This window comes from Rhineura floridana, chromosome 4 (assembly GCF_030035675.1).
Source record: "Rhineura floridana isolate rRhiFlo1 chromosome 4, rRhiFlo1.hap2, whole genome shotgun sequence".
Classification (NCBI taxonomy): Eukaryota; Metazoa; Chordata; class Lepidosauria; order Squamata; family Rhineuridae; genus Rhineura; species Rhineura floridana.
In genome coordinates, this window is record NC_084483.1 from 138339645 (window position 1) to 138361226 (window position 21582).

Here is a 21582-nt window from a genome sequence, read left to right on the forward strand (position 1 = left end):
TGTTAAAATGTGCAATAATGTTTATGTCCTTCAAATCACTTTGTTTCTGTGTTTTGAATTGTCTTTTTTTCCTTTCAAGCTGATTTATTTGAACGAGTGTCCTATAAGAATAGACTGAAATCATGTCTGTTATAAAAAGCAGCATAAAGAGGGTTTGATAAATTAATCTTTGCTTTACACTTCTAGAAAAAATAATTATTGCTTTACAGTTCTAAGAAAATCACTGTGGTTTTTGTTTATATGTACCACAAGTGGCTTTTTTCAGTTTACTAAGTGAGAGAGAAAAACCAATTTTAAAATATATTTCCCTGTCTCCAGATAGCAGATACTTGAATGAAGTGGAAAGAAGCATAGAATCAAAATAATGACTCTTTCCATAATTTTTCTTTGAACTACTATATTATGCTCTTTATTTCAAATGTTTAAACAAAACTGCAGAGTATTTAAAATCTGCATGACCTGTAACCTGGTAATTTAATGACAGGCAGAGCAATCCAAATCATAGGAAGCTGGCGGAGGGGGGGGAGGAGGAGGAGTAAGACTCCACAGCATCCACTCCCTGTTCAGGAGCCACCAGGCCAGCTGAATACCAACTCACTCAGGAGCCACATGCAGGGGGCAGAAAAGCAGAAGCTGGCTCCCATGAATACCCCTACTGGGGAGTGAGCACTCCCCACTGACCGACATGGAAATATTTTTACTCTGCCAACCTGGATTGGGACCCACAGGAGCACTGTGAAAGTGAGGAGGATCCACAGAAGTCTATGGAAGATAGCATGAGAAAATGGATCTGTATCTGTTCAGTTGCTCTGAAAAGGGGGAAATTATTCAGATGTAATAGCTAATAACTTGAATACCTTTTGGATTTTGTTATTGTTTACAGCACTTGCTGTTGGACATGACTTGCATAACTCTGTTTCCTAGTGAAACAATAAAAATTCCTTATGCTCAATTCTCCTTCAGCATACCCATACCTTTGACATCAAGCCATTGGAGCTGAAAGGAGAGAGCCCTCATGCTAATGTGCTTTGTTTTTGTTTCTAATAAAGTGGCAAAAATGGATGAGTACAATTTTCCATGGAATGGAAAGAAAAAGATTGTTAGGTCTAAAAAAATGAAACGGGGGAAAGTATATATTTAAAGGACTTTTGAAGAGAAAAAATATTGTATTGCAGCGTAATTAAAATTGTGTTGTAATGATGTTTTGGTTGTGTGTGTTTCTGTTTTTGTTTCTCCCCTCCCAGGAAGAGGTTTAAACAATAACACACAAACTTTTCAAACTATAACAGCAGCAATGTGATGCAGTGCTGCCATGTATTCTTTCCCCTAATCTGTGCTTTATTTAGATTGCTTATGCCACTTAGGAAGGTTTAGCCATAGCAGCTTTCAGTAATAGTGTGAGGGAAGAATATACCAAATGCATTTTATTTCCACACTATGATTAAGAAACAAAGAAAAGAAACACATGTCTGGCTATTACAAGAGTTCTCTGGTAACAATGATTTCCAGCCCACTCACCATCATGTTTCCTTAAAAGTAAAGTCCTCTGTATAGTGTGCATAGAATTAGAACTTTTCATTTGAGTTAGATTTAGGATCATTTCCCCTCATTATTAAATACATTTTCTCCCCCAGTATTTAGGTTTTTAATGTTGAATATATCCACAGCTTTTCATTGTTTAAGCCTCTTCCATATGCCAGTGTCTACTTTGCTTTGCTTTTCCTTTACTTTTGATGGAATGTTTGTGGTAGCAAAACTGGCTACTTCTGCTACAACTGCTTTTAGGTCAAACATAATTTGGCCACTGTGTTTTTGATGTGATATTACTTGACAGTGTCATACCCCATTAACCCTGGACCTTTGGAAGGGATCTCTGTTGTTATAGGGCTCTGTGCAACTTCTACTTTTTACTATAATTCTAAATTTTCTGGTGCTCTCCCATTAATTTCATAAAAGCTAAAAGCCATCTAGATTTAGCTGTGCCTTGGTGCTGTTAGGTTACAATCCTTTTCAGGTTTTCAGTTGCTTGAAGTATTTAAAGCAAAGTCAGGCATCATTGCTTATCAATTTATAGCAAATCAAAATTGAAAAATTTAAAGGTGAAGTGACGCTTACCATATCTTATGTCATCTGATTTGCAATTGATATGTCTCCTGAATTTTGCATTTTAGCAAATTGTTACTGAATACATAATGTGTGAGCTTGCAATTTAAGAGGCATGAACTGAACAATAGTAAGCAACTCTCAAACTATTTAACGTTTTAACAGAATGTGAAAACTACAGCCCCAAAACAGTACAAAACCACATATTTGAGACAAGATGATATACAAACCAAGGACTGTGAATTCTAGCCTAATTATTTCCAATTGAGACAGTTCTTCACTGAAAACTTGGCACTAAATTTCCATCACACAAAAAAAGAGCAAGAAAACCTTTGCTGGATGTCTGGAAAAGAAATGTTGGATATACAGTATTGTGTATACTCTTATTACACTTAAAGTTGCCATAGAGCTCATGCATATCAAATATTACAGATACTAGCTTAAGGCTTCACGTTAAATGACTGGAATTTGTGTTCAGGAAAAAGAAATGGAAAAGCAAAAGCTCCTGTACCAGCAAGCAAGATTACATGATCGAGGAGCTGCTGAGATGGTCCTTCAGACCATTAGTGCCAGCAAAGGTAAAGTCTTTTAAATTGCACAAGTATTTTTGGCTATCACTGGACAACTATACTCTTTAAAGATTTTAATTTAATCTTATTCCATATCTTACTCCTCTTAGCTGCAGAAAGGTCCAAATCTGTTTCTTTTTCTCCAATATTTCTAGCCAGTAGTCCCCCCCCCCAATATATATACTGTGGGGGAGAGGTCTTCTGTTCAGCTGGAAGAAAATGTAGGTGTTAGAATATGACTGGTCTTTACATAGTAGTAATACCAGCATTGAAAGATGGAGACAGCACAGCCTTTTGCCTGCAACCCATGCTGCTCCACAGTAGCTGATTCTGGTGCCACTAATGGTATCGGAAGAGGGAACTGTTGTGACAGCTTCATGCTGAAGGCAGGAACCATGCAGGTTGAGTGGGGGCAGCACCTGCCTCCTCATAAGGCAGAACTGCTGCTGCCTGATCCAAATTTGCTGCTCATTCTTTCTGTCCCATTCAGGCCAGGAAGTGGAGAGGAATTACTTGTAAGAGGAGGTAACTGGCAGCAGGGCAAAGATATCTGCAGGTTTCAAATAGCAGGCCAGACTCAGGGTCCACAACATTTGGGAGCTTGCAGGGAAATCAGATAAGCGTGTGCACCAATGTCAGTGGGTGACGTCCAGATGTCAGCTCATTGCTTACAGGAGGGTTAGGGACACTGAATGGTATTTAAGCTTTTTACTTGAAAGGACAGATTCAGTCATCCAGTCCTCTTCCTCAGGATGACTTGCACATTATCTCTCAGACTGGGTGTACATTTGGGGAATACCAATAGGAAACAGAGCCCTGTTGACCAGCTTGTGTGAAGTGTCTGAAGGCCAAACTTAAAGTGACGTAAATTGTGTGAATGCAGTTAATGTATATGTTCTTTGTTAACTTAAAAGCAGCCATAGGAAAGCCTGAGCAGTCTCAAGACTGAAGGCCGGGAAGGTGAAGCTTAATTCTTTTTCTCCCCATCATCGTCCTGACAAAAATGTCTCTACAAAGCTGCTATTTGTACTTCAAAGGGAGCTACTATTGGTGTTAGTTGAGGATTTATGTCAACACAGAATTATGTGTTGGGAGGGATACACTAGGAACAATGCTGCCCACTTGATGAAAACTGAATGCCCGTTTCTATCATCACCTCGTGGGTTGACTGTAGGTTATGTTAATTAAACATAATAAAAATGATGAACACACTAATAGAAAAAATATATACATTTTCAGTCAGTGGTCATGCAGAACAGGGTCACCTGTGGCAGAACTGTTTGGAATGTCCTTTAGAGAGAAAACTGCCTAGCCTTGTATCTTGTTTTAGACATTTGGTAAAGACCCTTTATATTACACCATGGTGTTCTTTCATTTTTTCTGTTGATATTTAACTTTGGGTATTTTCATCTGGTTAGTCTGACTGTTGCTAATTCATACTTTTATGTTCAAATTGTTTTATAATTCAAATGGTTTATGGATTCTTTGAATTAAAAGATGGTATAAGAAATTCTATAAATCACTGTTTGCTTTTCAGGTGAGATGGGGCCAATGGTTGCAGCCACCCTAAAACTTGGGATTGCCATCTTGAATGGAGGAAATTCTACTGTTCAACAGGTAATCTGACTGGCAACTTAATGTTAAATTATTGTTTCTTTTCAGACACAAGCATTTTTGTATCTATTTTAAATAGATATACTTTTTGCTGATGGCTTAGGGCATGGGTTCCCAAACTGTGGCCCATGGACCAGCAGTGGTCAGCGAGCTTCATTCAGATGGTCCGCAGTGTGTCTGTGGATTTGTTGCATTAAATATTCACTATTGCTTTTTAGTTGTATTTTGTTGCTTCTTTTATTTCTTGTATTGTATTTTATTGATAAGGAATTCAGATTGTAACAGAATAAAATAAAATGCATAAAAAATAAATGAAACAATAAAAATACAATTAAAAATCATACAGCATCTATCACAGTACATTACAATTGCTACAACAGGCAGAGAAATAATTAAGCGATCTGCCAAGACCCTAAACAATCTTCAAATGGTCTGTGGGAAATGAAAATTGGGGATCACTGGCTTAGACTTTGTGACTAATTAAAACAATTAAATATCTTGTTAAGTAGAGTCCAGAATCCTTGGATTCCGTAAGGACTGCCTGCCCAAACAGTAATATTATATTGAAAAGCTCTCTTCCATGCTCCCCCTGCCTCCAGAGGTCAGGTGGGTTGTGACCAGTGATAGGGTTTTATTAAGTTATGGTGCCCTGAAACTGGAACACTCACTCCAGGAACCAAATTAGGAACAGAGGAAGTAACATTATGCTGAGTCAGATCATTGGCCCATCTAGGTCAGTATTGCTACATTGACTTGCAGCGACTCTCCAGGGTTTCCAAGTCTTACCTGGAGATGCCAGAGATTGCCCCTGGAGCTTCTACTATCCCTGAACTACAGCCCTTCTGTTTCCCCCTAAAGTTATTTTTTAATCGTCCAGGCATTTTATATCTTATATTTCTGTTCTTAGTTTATATTTATGAATTCTGCTGCTCTGTTGTGTCTCTTCTATGTTTTATATGGATCTGTATATTTTTTATATGTTCACTATTTGCAAGTGTTCTGGAGATGATGATGATAAAATAATTTCCTAACAAGAAAGTTTATTTCATATATACATTTACAAAGCTTATTTTCATTTATTTATTTACTTTGTGAAGAAAATGCTTGACTATCTGAAGGACAAAAAGGATGTAGGCTTCTTTCAGAGCCTTGCTGGTCTTATGCAGTCTTGTAGGTAAGAGAAAAGGAATGTATTATTTTACATACCAAATTTTATCATATCATGATTATATATTCCAATAGTTTTCTTTGATTGACTGTCACCTATCCTCTGCTGTATTCCTTTGTTTTCTAGAGGTGGGTCAGAGAAATATGTGTCTTGGCAAGTCCCCGGGGGGGGGATGGGACTGGGACTTCCATCTCTGCAATGGTATATTGGGGGAGATGTGGTGAGTGAAAATATATGGGGGGGAGGGCTAGTTACATCAAAGCACTTGCCCCCTCTGTTTTGCTTGTTGTGTTTCAGAATTTGGGGATACTGGTCAGCCAACTCCTTGGCCTTGTGGTGATGTTGTTAAATACTAGGCCTACCCAAAATAAAATATCTATCATCCATTATGAGAGAGCAGACTTGGCATGTATAACTGAGACATGGGAAGATTTGCTGGGTAGCCCAGGGCTAACCTAGCTGTGTCCATCAGTCATGGATGGACCATTGCCTGGTAAGGTTTGGGTTGAATGTAGGCACTCCACTCTAGAGGGGTGGGGAACCAATTGATATGGTCCACCTTCAGAGACTTATGGAATCTGATAGATTTCTGAATACTCTGGGGGATTTCCTAGTTGACATGGCTGGTTGTTCTGTCAAGGCCCTTGTCTCACTGTGGAATAGTGGGATGCGTAGAGCCATCAACATGAATATTCCTGAGTGTTCTCGCCATCGCTATGGAACAACAAGCAACAATGGCTTCCACCAAGCATCTTGGTACTCTAGTGAATTGCATGCATTGAAACAGGAGGGTCAGCAGCTGGAGCGCAGGTGGTGTAAATCTCTGTTCAAACCTGACCGAACATAGATAAAGTTGCATCATCATGCCTACCACATGGCAGTGTTAGCAGCGAAGAAAGCCTACTCATTCACCACCATTGTGTCTGCAAGTAACTGTCCTCCTGAACTTTCCTGAGCTATGAATGGGCTTATGTCATCTGGCCAAGAGAGTGTTGCTGTGACATTCTCAGAGACTTGCTGTAACAATTTTGGGAGGCACTTTAGGGGCAAAATCACTCAGAGTTGGACAGAGTTGGGTACCACAGTTTGAGCAAATCCAGTGGAGGCATCCAGAGCATTGTCTGTTCCCTCTGTACTGGATCAGTTTTAATCACTGTGACCTGAGGATGTGGACAAGCTGTGTGAAGAAGTGCGGCTGATCACCTGCTCCCTTGAACCTTGCAATATTGGCTTTTTAGAGATAGCTGTAGGGGGTGGACTGAGTGGTTCCAGGGAATGATTAATGCTTCACTGGAGGAGGGAGAGGTGCCATCTGCTTTTAAAGAGGCATGAAGTGTTAAACAACTATTACCCAGTGGGAAATTTCCCCATTTTGACAAGGTGCTCAAGAGGGTGCTTGTGCATGCTTGGAGAAAATTGACTACCTGGATTCATTCCAGTCTGGCTTCAGGCCTGCCCAAGGGCACTGAAACTACTTTGGTCATTCTGGTTGATGACATCTGTCAGCAGAGAGAGAGGGAGAATGCGACCCTGATTGTTCTTCTTGATCTTTTGATACTGTTGACCATGGTATCCTTTTGGAGCATCTCAGGGAGGTGGGGGTTGGGGGCATTGTGCTTCAGTAGTTCTGCCCATACCTCTGGGGCTGCTTCTAAAAAATAGTTATGGGAGGCTACTATTTGGCACCATGAGAGCTGTCCTGTGGTGTTCCGCAGGGTGCCATCTTGTCCCCCATACTATTTATTTTCACAAGAGACTGCAAGATGAGTGGTTTCTTCAGCTGATACATTTTGTGAAGAAGGGTGCCGCAGAGATTACTGATTCCACATGAGTTCTCAGTGATCTAGAGCACATTTAATTTGTTCCTCTGAAATAATGAATCTTTAAAAACGCTCTTAAAGTCAAAGCACATTTACTTAAAATGATAGTGAAAAGACTGTGTTTCTATGGTGAGTCAAATAAATGCTTCTGCCATAAACACAGATAAAAATTGAAATAAATATATTTGACTTCATTGATCCTGTAACCTAACAAAATATTAATTTGTGATAAAATCTGAACTTTGCATTGCTTTTTTCATTGTAGTGTTCTTGACCTAAATGCTTTTGAACGTCAGAACAAAGCAGAGGGCCTTGGCATGGTAACAGAAGAAGGATCAGGTATTATTATCTTAATGAAAAAAAGTGTTACATTTCCTTTTAATCGCACTGAATAAAAGTAAGTCATATTGAAATGTGATCAGTGAAGGACCACTCGAAACTAAAGCCATATCCTTCAGTGATTTAAAGATTATGTATCCTCAGATTGTTTATAGTTTAATTGGTTTGTGACAGGAAACCACTTGCTGGAGAGGATTTTTTTTTAAACTGATGGAAATGTTGAGATGAACACATTCTAAATTAAATGTCACAGAAAGGTGACTTCTTTAGGAAATGTTTTTGGTTGGAAGTGTTTTCCTTTCTTTACTTGAATTTCTGTCATAAAAAACAACACAAGTATCTGAACTTTTGATTTTGAACCAGTTTGCCTCTTCTACCCCCTCATTTCTCATCAACTCATTCTTACTTTCCCTTTGTTGTCTCTTTGTTTGTACTGTAATATAGTAATGGTTTATGTTTAGAATCATTTGGATTATTTTCTATACTTAGTTGTGCTACCAAACTGCCATTCTTTCTCTGTACGCTCAGTGGTAATCTCTTCCATTAATCTACCTTAGGATATTCTTTTCATATTTTATTCATTAAAATAAAGGGGGGAAACTTGACTGTTTATTTACCATTGTATTTTGCAATTTCATTACTTTTATTTTTTATTGCATGCATCCATAGTTAATTTGCCTGCATTGTATCTTGTATATCCTTTTTTTACTCAAGTGTTTTCATCAAGCTAAAAACCATGCACATTAACTTGACTGAAAACCTTTAAAGAATGTTAGAGTGACTTCTCTTAAATTCTGTTCTTTTCTCAAATATGCTCCAATTTTCTAAATGTGATTTGAAAATGCATGTTTATTTTTACTCATTTGAGAATTTCTTTCAAAGTCAGCTCATGTGAGTAAATTATATTCAGATTGAACACAAATTTGCTTGATTAATTGATTCACTAAAAATTATTCTCCAGAATGCTTGGACACTGGGGGCATAACTTCTGTTAATGTATATTTTTAATAGTTATTCATAATAACTTTTAGATGTTCGTTTCAATCAGTTCATTTTTCTTTTAAAATTTTGCATGTAACTTAAATTGAAAAAGCATGCATATATGAATAATTAACATGAATGACTTTTCTAATGTCAGGATATACTTATGCCTCCTCATTTGAAGTATTTTTTGTTGTTGTTCATTTGAAGGATTTATTTGGTTTTTTGCCTGATTTGATGCTATGGATTCATAGAGAATTGAATTGCTGAAAGCAATGCTACGAATATTTTTAATCTGCTGATACAAATTCTCACATTTTTCTTTTTCCCCCATTTTCTTTTCTTTGAAATAAATGTCCTGTCTTTCCCTTCCTCAGTCATCACTCATGAGCGTGGTAATTATTACACACAAATTGCCTTTCTTTTTCCTGTTGTTAGCTTTGTGTCAGCACTGTACAGCTCCTGAACACCATGTAGTTTGTTTTTGTTCTTGGAATTTAAAAGAGTGGGCTCTTCTTTATTATGATGATGGTTGTATTCTCCAAACTTTACGTTTGTATGCCAACTTTCCCCACATCTTTGTTTTTCCTCCTTTTCTCAGGATTTGCACAGTAACTGGCACACTAGATGTAAGAGCAGCAAGCTTTTTTTGGTTTTCTTTTTTTCTGCTTCATTTGGTGGTGTTTATTTTCTTAGTGGGCCAAGTATTTGTGATGGTTGGATGTAAACAAAATGTGTGCATATGATATTAAAACCCACCATGTGCTATAGTCTTCCTGTAACATTTCTGTTGTGTATTTAATGTGGCTTTATGGCTGCACTGGTTTGTGCAATCATAGGAAATCAGTGGAGGATCCAGAGTTGGGTTTGAGGGTGGATTAGAAAGGGGTGGTGATATCTAACTAAATCACTCTCAGAGCAGACCCAATGAAATCAATGGACCTAGTATGACATTGATTTAAATGGATCTATTCTGGGTCTATTAAATGGGTCTGTTCTGAATGAGACTTAGTTGGCTACCACCTGGGATGTTTAGTGATACTGTAAAAATTAACAGAATTAATGCATAACAAAAGTCATTACTACGTTGATAAGGCTTCTCTTACACTGCTGTTGACACTAATGTGTCTCACCAAGGCCACATTCACACCATACATTTATTCCCCTATTATTCCACTTTGAACAACTGTGAACAGTCAACTTAAGGTTCAAGGTGCTTAACTTTCAACTAATAATGCCCTATTTTTCAGTTATTTCTCACCCATCATATAAAATCTCCCTAAAATATTATTTTTGTAACATATACAGACTATAACAACATATGTATTCAGACTAGCCACATGCATAATAAAGTCCTCTTTTAATAGAGTATTATATTATTTTACTCTGAACCATATGCACATGCATTTTTTATGAATGGGCTTTCTCTTTCAATTGGGAAGAGGATTGGGACATATATGCAGAATTGAAGTGAATAGAAAGTCCACACATTCTTGTCTGAGGACTTTTTTCCCCCTGTAGTACATTATTGGTCAACCCCTAGGCATAGATCAGTGTTAGATATTCCTGATATTTGGGCATCAAAATGGGAACTTGAAAGTATGTAGAGCCATCTATATTTGTTGGATATTGGTTGATAATTTATGGGTACCAGCGGTATTGGTATCATTGCTAGGCAGAACAATCTAGAATACAACAAAAAGATACACAAAACTCTTTCTTAAAATGGATACTAAATTTATGAAGAACTAGATATTAGACTACTATTCAAAGAACATATTTTTTCAAAGTTGAGTGATATGTTAGTTCTTTTAAGTAATGATATATGTGTATAATGCATCATCTGGGTTTATTAAAGAGTTTATATCTCACTTGTTTAAATTATGAGCTTTTTTGCAGGTACTTATTAGTACAGTAAGTATTTTAGAGAAATCTAGACCATTTTACTGGTGGTGTGATACAGAACTATTTTTCCATGAGATAGAAAAAAAGAAAATAGTATAGTAAATAAATATGCCGGTTGTTTCTTGTGTATTGCCCCTTCTCCTACAATATATTTGTCCTGATCCCCTGTCTCTATGACCAACTTCATGCTTCGTGTTCTTAATACTGGACCCCCCACTGGTAAAACATTGGTGGTTCTCTACCAGATATGTATCTAATTTGTCTTTGTGATGTACTCAATGTTGCATTTTTATGTGTTATGTATCAATTGCTATGGTTACTATTGGGAAAAGGTTCAAAACCAAAGGCATACATTAATGTATATAACTTAACATTGCATTTTCTTTCAATTCTTACAACCTGTACAATGTTCCCATAAATCATGAGCTTGAAAGTGCATTTTCTCTCTCCTTTCAATCTTTTAATGTAGTTAATACCTAATGTTAACTTGGTATTTGAGACATATGGTTTTTAGTATCTTACTGATTTTTTTTGTTTCCTCTTAGTTATAAAATCTTAATTTTGTCAGGTTTTATCACTTAGGCATTAAAAAGAAAGTTGTAGATGTTGTTACATGTTTATCTTAATGCAGAGTGGAAATATCTTTAATAGTCTGGTCATAAGCATGTTTACGCAGAAGTCAGTCCCACTGAGGTCATTGGGATTTGCTTCCTGTCATTGTATTGCAACCTAAGTATGCAGATAGGGAGAGCTAATATTAGCCCTTGCATTGCCTTCCAATTTTGGCCCAATCCTTTTCTTTCCAAGAATTGCTGAATTCCTAGCATCACTGATGGCTTGTTGAATGGATCTAATTTTTTAAAAAAATGTTTTCTGTCAACACAAGTTCTCCTCTCCCTAGATAGTAATGGTGGACTGAATGAATCCTATGATAAGGAAAAGGCCGTGTACTGTTCAAGAGAACCCAAGGTTGTCAAATATGTCAACAGTTGTGATCTAGTTGCAGTTGGCAGTACAGTAAAATAAAGGCACATTTGGTGTGAAATGGCCCTATATTATATATATGGAAAATATTGTATTTGCTTATAATGCTTGCTGTTTAATTGGTTGATAAGGATTACTTAGTAGCCACTACCAAAAACTTGCAGTTTTCTTCTAGAAAATATGGATGTGCAACTTGGGTTGCCCAGGAACTGTTTCATGAGTAAGTTAGCTGGTATAAATAAGCCAAATGTACATTTCCCACAAGAACTGTTTTATCTATAAACTTACGACAGGGGCAAAATTTAACGTCTTGGAATGAAAAGAAATAAATTTGCCTTATTGGATTGTTACTCTTCCTTTATAATGACAGTTTCTCCTCAAGTGAATGTTTTTTCTCATCTTAAAATATGAAAAGTTGGCAGATGTTTAAGTTTTTAGATTAGTCTTCCTCAACCTGGTGTTCTCCAGATGCTTCTACTACAATTGCCATCAGCCACTGCCAGTTGGAATGATGGTTGAGGTCAAAAACATCTAGTTTTTAGTGTCAAGGAGCTGTAAAACAAAAATAAGGAGAGACAATTAGTAACCTGACATTAAGCACTTTCAAGGGAGCACATGGACCATTTTTATTTTACCAAACATTACTTTTGTTTAAATACATTTCAATTTCAGATTGTCCATAGTGGAAACATAAAACCATCTACATTCGTAACAATATCATTGATTTGCAGCATGGGCACTGGCACTATTTTAGCTAAAATGAAATGTATAGGGAGACTTTTTAAAATTTTTGAATTTTCTGGATATTTAACTAACACAAGGTAGATATACAAAATTGTTTTTTAGAGGCTTCTAGCTTAGGCTGCCCATTTTCTTTTATATAAACACTTGTTCCTCTTGTGTAATCTGTCCTGTCGTGTAAAAACTGGATAGAGATATGGTCAGTCCAAAGAAATATTCTCTTCAGATTAATGTTCTGATTTCCCATGCAATTTTCCCCCCATAGAGTTGATACCACCTTTTTAAAAAAGCTTGATAAATTTCCTTTGCAAGACCTGTTTAAGAACCTATCAGACATTGCTCTTGAACATACCTAACGTAGTTTGGTCCAGGAGTCTCTGGTTGTGAATCATTTACATATTTTTTGATTGTCAAAGCTTCATACATTTATGGTAAGGGTGGCCTATTCTTACGGAAATGTCTTTGATTTAACAAGATCTGCAGCATCTGACCTGTCAAGGAGTTCTGTGCCTTTATCACCTTTCAACAACTAAAACTATCATAATTCTGCAGAATTCCTGCCCTCTCCTTCCTCACCACTAACTATTGCGCACAGGACTAGCCCGATTCTGCAAGTATATGCTTGCTCATTCTTGTCCTTCTTGGCTTATCACGTCTAGCAGAACAGGATCCAGGATGTAATAAACACCTTATTACAAGAGGAGGTGGCCCCATCTGCCTTGAAGAAGGTAGTTGTGAGATCACTCCTAAACAACCCCTCCTTGAACCCTGATGGCTGTACTTAACTATTGAATGGTCACAAATCTCCCCTTTGGGGGCAAGTTGCTTGAGTTACTGATTGCTGTGCAGTTTTAGGTGCTCTTGGTTAAAAATGATTATCTGGATCCATTTCAGTCTAGTTCTGTGCCTGGTTTTGGTACAGAACTGCCTTGGTTGCCCTTATGGATGGCCTGCACTGTGAGGAAGACAGAGGGAGTGTGACCCTGCTAATTTTTCTGGAACTCTCATCAGCTTCTAATTTCATTGACCATGTATCCCTCTGGATTGGCTCTCTGAACTGGGAATTGGGGCACTGTTTTTGTGTTTCTCTTTGTACCCGGAGTGAAGATTCTAGAAAGTGGTGCTAGGAGATTTCTACTCTACCCTATGGCATCTATGCTGTGTGCAGTCTTGCAAGATTCTGTCTTGTCCCCTATGCTTTTCAGCATCTGCATGAAACCACTAATTGTGGTTATCCAGAGTTTCAGAGTTTCAAGGTTGGATGATATCAATGTGCAGATAATGATTGTATCTGCCTTTTACATTAGATTCAGGTGAGTTAATGAAATTGCTGAACTACTGTCTGGATGTAAGTTATGGATTGGGTGAGGGCCAACAAACTGAAACTCACTTCCAACGAGACAGAGGTGCTGTTGGTGTGTGGTTCAGCCTCTTCTGGATGAGGTTGTGCAACTGCTGAAATGATCAGGTTCACAGTCTGAGACTGGTCATTGATTCAGGTCTGTCCCTAGAAGTCCAAGTAGCCTCAGTATCATGAAGTGTCTTTCAGCAGCTAAGACTGGTGTGCCAGTTGTAAGGATGGAATCTTCTCATTTTTTTGTGTTTAGTTTTTAAGGGTGGACCCCTGGTGGTCATTAATGATCCGATTCCTTTTTCCTCCACTATCTTATCCCTTTTCTGATCTGCTCCAATAATTTTTATTTATTTGTGAGTCTCCTCCACTGGTGTCGATCTATATTCTGAACTCTGTAAAGATTGCCTGTTTACATTCCTTTTCAAGTGCAGATTAGACAGATAATTGCCCATCATCAAGTTAGTGTCTTCCCCCTCCTGCTTTCTGTCTGTCAGTTTCCTAAGATATTCATCAAAAACCCTTACCCCCAATTAAATGCTTACTTATCTTAAATTAGCTATGAAATTAATTAATTAAGCAGATTAAAACATAATCTAAAAAAATCAGAAAACAGGCATACAGAGTTGTGACTACTAAACCCTCTCTGCAAAGATAGGGAATATCAGAAATAATGGATAATCCAATGGCAAATCTGATTACTGGAGAAACGGAGCCCATCGCTAGCCAATTGTGACACTTTCTGGATAGAATGAATGGATACAAATATCCATGTTCTGTAAATTCTGGGTTAGACTGCAGCAATGCATAGGGCTGCCTTTGAAAACTGGCCAGAAACTTAAGCAGTTCAGACCACAGTTGTCCATGTTTCTGAGTACAATTCAAAGAATTGGTACTTACCCTTAAAGCCGTATGTAGCTTGGGACCTGAGGCAACATCTTCTTTCAAATCAACCTGCCCATATACTAAGATCTTCCTCAGAGGTTGTCTTCTGGTGCTTCCAGCTTCTGAAGTGAGGTAGGTTGCTAAGGAAAGAAAGATGTTTTAGCACCTCGTTTGCCAAACACTGGTGTGTGGTGTCTTTTAAGTGCTAAGCAAAACCCTTTTTATTTTTCCAAGCTTTTAGCCTTTGATGAATTTTGATGCATGCTGTGCTTGTTTTGAGCACTGCCTTTCTGTTTTTTAATTTGTTATTATTGTAAACTGCCCTGGAAAATTTGAATTGAAGGGTAGTATAGAAATGTTTCACATTTAATGAATGGACCCTTATTTGGGTCAGTGGTTGACAGCCCTATTTCAGAAGCTTATTTTAGTCAAACTTGAGAAACTAAGATTATATTCCAACTATTATACAAAATTCAAGTGGGAGAAAAATTCTAAAATGTTGCCAAGCCCATGTTACCGTAATTTTGGAGACAACTGTATTTCTAAATTTCACCAATTTTTAATAAATAAATACACATTTCTGCAAGTGAGAATGCCATATATTTGATTTTGAAAAGTGCAAATTCGCAATCTATACAATTTGTGGATTTCCCCCCATACATCTGCTGAATATGTGAAGCTGCAGAGTTACTTGACAACTTTTCATAATACTTATAGGCATCTGGCTTTTCCACAGGAGAAAAGGTGATGCAGGATGATGAATTTACTTGTGACCTTTTCCGGTTCCTCCAGTTGCTTTGCGAAGGGCACAACTCAGGTTTGTTGGCATAATGCCATTAACTAATCCAGTGCTGGAGTAACCAGCTATAAATACTCATTGTAAAAGGCTTAACATTTTAATAATTCTTCCAACTTGTGCTCCAAATAAATAGACAGTATGAACACAAAATAGTTGTGCAAATAAAAATGTCAGTTTTCTGATATAGCTGTTTAAAAAATTAAATCACATATTCACTAATAGGCAGAAAACCTTGTGGTTTAAGAATGTACCTATAGCCCACAGATATTTCTATCAAATTTTTAAAAGCAGGGAAATTGGGCAGCTATAGTGACTGCACCAGGGGAGCAGGAGACCTGACCTCCTCTCTGAGATATCGGACTGCCCTACAAATTTGTAAAAATGCAAACACAATTTAGGTTGGTCTTTCACAGTCCAATCCACTTCTTGTGTAGCTTGGAAGAATTTGGTAATATGTCCCTCTGAGCATATGGTAAGTACAATATTTCTATGTTCACCGCCCAGAGAGCTATTGCTAGTCGGGCGGTATATAAATTTAATAAATAAATAAAATAAAATAATAAATAAATACAATCATGTTTGGGATAGGTGAAACTGACCATGGGGGAGGAGTTGAAGAGGGACAGAGGGCTGGAGTGGGCAGGAGAGGAGGAAGAAGGAAGAGGGGAGGAAGGGAGATCAGAGGGGAAGGAGAGAGGGGGAAGGGGATGGAAAAGGCAGGTCTGATCATTTGCATGCTTATTGAGTTTGGTGGGATTTACTTCCATGCAATCATGCTTAGAATATGTAACACTGACCATGGGGGAGGAGGAGAGGGAAGGAGGAAGGAGGGGGGAGGGAAGGGACAAAAGGGATGGGATAGGAGGAGGGGGAAGGGGAGGGCAGGTTTGATTATTTACATGCTTTTTGAGTTCAGTGGGATTTACTCCTGCACAATCATGCTTAAGATAGGTGAAACTAACTTGGGGGAGGGGCAGAGAGGGGGGAGCAGGGGGAAGGGGAAGAGAAGGGGACAAAGTATAGGGGTAGGGAGGAAGGTGGAGGGGAGTGGGAGGAGAGGAGATTGGATGAGTGGGCACTGGGCAGAGGGAAAGCCCCTTTCCTTTCCAAAAGGAAAACATTGTGAACAGTATCATTGTTTTTCAGCATTTCCCCCACCTTTTTAGTCTACAGCAGGTACATGTAGTCTCCCACCCAAATTTAAACCAAAGCTGTCACTGGCCACATCCACACCACACTGTCACTTTAGACAGTCATAGCTTCCCCCAAAGAATCCTGGTAAGTGTAGTTTGTGAAGCGTGCTGAGAGTTGCTAGGAGACACCCTATCCCCCTCACAGAGCTACAATCCACAGAAGAGAGGCTGATTATTAAACCACTCTAGCCACTGGAGCTCTGTCAGGGGAATAGGAGTCTCCTGACAACTCTTAACACCCTTCAGAAGGGAACTTCACAAAGGATTCTTTGGGGGAAGCTATGACTGTTTAAAGTGAAATCTGCTGTGGGTGTGCTCCCCTGATTAGCCAAGCTAAACAGCTGTGAGTCTAGCTTTTAGAATACTGACAATTCTTACTGAGCATGACTGGCCTATAATAGGCTTCAATATTAAATTTCTTAAATTAATTAAAAAACAGCCATGCATTTTTTTTTAACTTTTAAACTGCAGAAGAGTATGCAGCAAAGTCAGTAATAGGATTACAGGCACCCTGTGAACATGGCTGATTTTTAATTAATTTCAACAAATTATGAGACCACTGAGAGAAAAAAGTCAAATGGGATCTGGATTGTTTTACGCTTTGAACTCTTGATTCTCTCTGACTGTTTTGTGTATTAGAGGCTTGTTAAACAAGCTTTTCTGAGTTCAGGACTATAAGTTTTGTAAGGTTTTGTTTTGAAATGAGCTTATGAAAGCAACAGACTGGCATGGGGAGCTATTTTCAATTTAACATTGTGGAATGCAAAAAATCTATGCTGGCTATACTATATAGCCACTCTTGTGGCTGTATAATCTAGGGATAGGGAAAATAAGTGAAGTAACAGTGCTTATTTTGTTGGTTGGTTCTTTCATTTCCCCAGTTGCAAAGAAGCACAGTCTAGTTTTTGTTACTGGTAAACATAGCTATATAGGTTGTAATACTACAGGATAGTATGTATGTCATACTGCAGGAGCCACCCTGGGCTCCTGCTGGGAGGAAGGGCGGGATATAAATCAAATAGTAAATAAATAAATACTAGTCTAGTGATGAACTCTTTTCTCTAATCTAAGTGAATACAAAGTAGAAAACCTGATATTCTTGTCCAGTACTGCTATGATATAAAAGGCCTCATACTTCAAGAATAACTTTTATATAATATATTCTAAAAATTTAAGTGTAATTAATACGCTTGAGAAAGGGAGATACAAATTATCAACAGAAAATGTGCTTCAGAAAACCATACACTTACGTTCTGATAGAAGGTAATTTCTAAGGGATTTAAGATAGGAATTAATGTTAACTCAATATTATTCTATTCTTCCAAGATTTTCAGAATTACTTGAGGACTCAGACTGGTAACAATACAACTGTCAATATTATCATATCTACTGTGGATTATTTACTGAGAGTTCAGGTAAAATATAATGCATGAGGAATGTAAAAATTGCATAAAATGTGAAGTCTCATTACATCAGTATTTAGTTTATTTTGTCATAATTAATATTAGCTCATGTTTGTTAGCCAGTAAGCTATGGAACATACAGGAATATTGATTCACTCCCCCACCGCCCTGGGATATTTTGTATTTCTGGTCTCTGTGGAGCAGAGAAAGTGGAGAGGGTCTACTCTCTTGCCTCCAGCTTTCTCAAAACTATTAGGATTATAGGTTTTAGAAAATATTAAACAGTTAAGAAATACTTTTAAATAAATAAAATATTTTTGCACAGGCTTTCCCTGTTCCAAAATAATGAATCTTGTACTTCTGTTAGTTTTGAATGGAATATTTTGGTTTGTTTTATTGTATTGTTTCATTGTTATGTTTGCACTATTGTATACCACTTAGAATTTTTAAAAATATTGAGAAGTTTAGAATTTTTAAAAATATTAAGAAGTTTAGAAATACTTTTAAGGAAATAAGAAATAAATCTGGAAAGGGAAAGAAGTCCAGTTTGCACTGTTAAAAGAATATCTTGGTTTTTAACATTTTTAATCTTACTATAAACAGCCAACTTGCAACAAACATCTTTTTAAATTGTTCTATGCACACTGGTGGCATCCTTTTGCAGTTTTTGCACCTTCAAAATAGCATAGGAGGAAACTGGTCTCCCCAAAATTAGAGGGATCCTCTAGATCTCTGCCAGTGTCATCTAGTTGTCTTCCTCCCCCTGTCTCCAGTCTTGTTTCTTGCATTTCCTCAAAATACCTGGTTGCATGGGGTAGGAGAGCAACCAAGCAGCAGGAAAGGCGAATGAAAACAGAGGGGTTATTCTATGTTCTCATTGTTTCTGTCTGCAATTAGTGCATTTGGGTCTGGTTGGAGTATCTATTTTGAGAAGAATTCTGGGAACTGTAATTTTAAAAAAAGAATTTATGAACATTTTGCTTTCTTTAGTTTGTTAAATGCAATTTCATTATTATTATTATTGTTATTATTAATAATAACAATAATAATAATAGTAATAATAATAGTAACAATAACAACTTAGTTGCCTAATAAAAATAGTCTCTAGACTCTGAGTTGTGAATCTATGTACTTTGTATATTCCTTCACTCATTTTCAGGAATCAGTTAGTGATTTTTATTGGTATTATTCTGGAAAAGATGTTATTGATGAACAAGGACAACGTAATTTCTCTAAAGCAATTCAAGTTGCAAAGCAGGTCTTCAATACTCTTACAGAATATATTCAGGTAAACATAAGAAATTGTAGTATGTGTGGGGAAGTAAAACAACAATGCAATTATTATATGAGCATGAGAGTGGGGCTGTGGCACAAAACTAGTTTTGTAAGAGTAACCCTGAATCATTAATCTCTGAAACGATCTCGGGTATCCTTGCTTCCATAAAGAAGGCATAAACTGCCTGAAAGCACAGCAGGTCTACTCACACTCTAATCCAAATGGTGCTCCCATACATTCAATCATTCTTTCATTTCAATAGGTGGGCAGTTTTGTGTGTACAAAAAGGATGCCCATGTGAAGGTGAATAGGAAAGCCATTTTTCATAGGTGCTTGATGGATAAGTGTGTGAATAAGTTGTTTCATTTGTGTAAGGTTTTTAATTAGCAGTTCTTACTGCTGTCATGTGACAGTAATCAACTAGAAGTATAAACTAAAAACAGCTTGTGTTATATTTCTCTTTTAAGTTAAAACATTCTGTTATGTTAACCCTCTTCGTCAGGGACCATGTACAGGTAACCAGCAGAGTCTGGCGCATAGCAGGCTGTGGGATGCTGTGGTTGGATTTCTTCATGTGTTTGCCCACATGCAGATGAAGCTTTCACAGGTACAGATTTTTTTAAATAAAAAATCCAAGATATATTTCATTAAAGAAAATCATCACTGCTTGTTGAATTAATTTTCTTGCAGTAATACTGAAACAAAAGTCGAAACAGTATAATTAGCACTAGAAATCTGGAAAATTGAATGTGGGCACAAAATGGGCAACTGGACTACATTAACACAATGGTTAATAGGCAGGTAGAAAATTAGGGCCATTCCAGATGATGACATAACATTGACTTATTTTTAGTCTTTTCTAATACTGGCTTCAATTCAGTACATTCAGATGTATTTGTATCTAGTCATCAGATCATCACAAAGGGAACTACTTATGCATATAATAAATAAATAAAACAAATACACACACTAAATAAACAATCACAATACTAAAAAAATCAGTATAAAAGGAACACCAGGACAAAATTAGCAAAACCCAAAATAAAATCATACAAAACAGCATAAAATCAATAAAAGGGAACTCAGAATCAACAAAGAGATAGTTCCAAATAGTTCTATGAACCAAAGTATGTAATTTAAAAAGCCTAGGAGAACAAAAATATCTGGTGCTGAGAAACACCTACCATAGGCACCAGACAAGATTTCCATAACCACAATGCCACCACTGAAAATTAGCTCTCCCTAGCAACCACCCATCTTACCTCTAATGAGATGGGCGAGGGAACCTGGAAAAGAGACTACAATTAAGATCTTAAGATCTGGGCAGACAATTCTTCAGGTACCTTGGCTCCAAACTATTAGTTTTTATTATTAATTATTTCCAATTTATAACCTGACATTCCATCCCAAAGGGAACCTAGGGTGGCTTACAATAATAACATTACAAACAATGTAATAATAACATTATGAACAATTGCTGGCAGCAGTTAAAACCAGCAGTGTAAAAGAACAAAGTTATTGGTCAAAAGTCTGGATTAAAAAAAAAGTTTGTACATGTTTCCTGAATGCAGGTTTAGAAGGGGGCTGCCTGATTTCTCTTGGGCAGAATTTCCATAAGCAGACGACTGCCACTGAGAATGCCCTATCTCAGATCCCTGTTCTTCATGCTATTCCTGCTGATGGAACCAAGAGGAGGGCCTTCCCCCAGATCAGATTTTGGGGCAGCACTCTTTCTAGTAGCCAGTTGCCAGTTTGTTTCTGGGCCCAGTTCAAGCTACTCACATTAGTGTTTAAAGCCCTAAATGACATAGATCCCAAATATCTGAAAGACTGCCTCCTTACCTACAGACCCTCTCAGGTGTTGAAATCAGCAGAGGGGGCACTTTTGGTAGTTCCGCCACCCTTGGAAGCTCAGGTGGTGGTGACCCAGGAGAGGGCATTCTGTATGGCAGCCCCTAAGCCGTTGAACTCCCACTGAAATGTGTTTGGCAACTTCATTGTACAACTTTCAGTGAATGCTGAAGATGCACCTCTTCACCCTGGTCTTCGACACCTGAGATGTATATTTTTAGGACCCACCCCATTTTCTGTTATGTTGTTTAGGTTGTTTTTAAGTGTTTTAATTATGTATTCTAAAATTGTTGTAACCTGCCCTGGGACCTCTGGGTGAAGGGTGGGTAAATAATAATAATAATGATAATAATGATAATAATGATGATGATGATGATGATGATGATGCTTTGGTCCAAGTCATTTAAGTGTAGTATTAACACCTTGAATTGGGCTCAGTAAGCTCACAGGCAGATAGTGTAGTGCCCTGAGTGGCTGTTACTGGTGAACCAGCTGTAGATGGCTGTAAGCGTCCCTCACCACTGAGGCCACTTGTGCCTCCCGCAACAGTTTAAAATTAAGGACTACTCCAAAGCTATTTACCTGCTCTTTCAGGAGGAG

At 37.6% G+C, this 21582-nt stretch overlaps 1 protein-coding gene across 1 annotated transcript in view; it reads left to right on the top strand.

Moving 5' to 3' along the window:
- The window catches only part of RYR2 (ryanodine receptor 2), a 725812-nt gene that overhangs the window by 635042 nt on the left and 69188 nt on the right, over window positions 1-21582 (top strand). The window contains exons 80-87 of the mRNA XM_061624580.1: window positions 2582-2681; window positions 4210-4289; window positions 5384-5460; window positions 7540-7613; window positions 15197-15277; window positions 17779-17867; window positions 19015-19143; window positions 19634-19738. Coding sequence (XP_061480564.1) covers window positions 2582-2681; window positions 4210-4289; window positions 5384-5460; window positions 7540-7613; window positions 15197-15277; window positions 17779-17867; window positions 19015-19143; window positions 19634-19738 — 735 coding nt within the window. The remainder of the gene's footprint in view (window positions 1-2581; window positions 2682-4209; window positions 4290-5383; window positions 5461-7539; window positions 7614-15196; window positions 15278-17778; window positions 17868-19014; window positions 19144-19633; window positions 19739-21582) is intronic.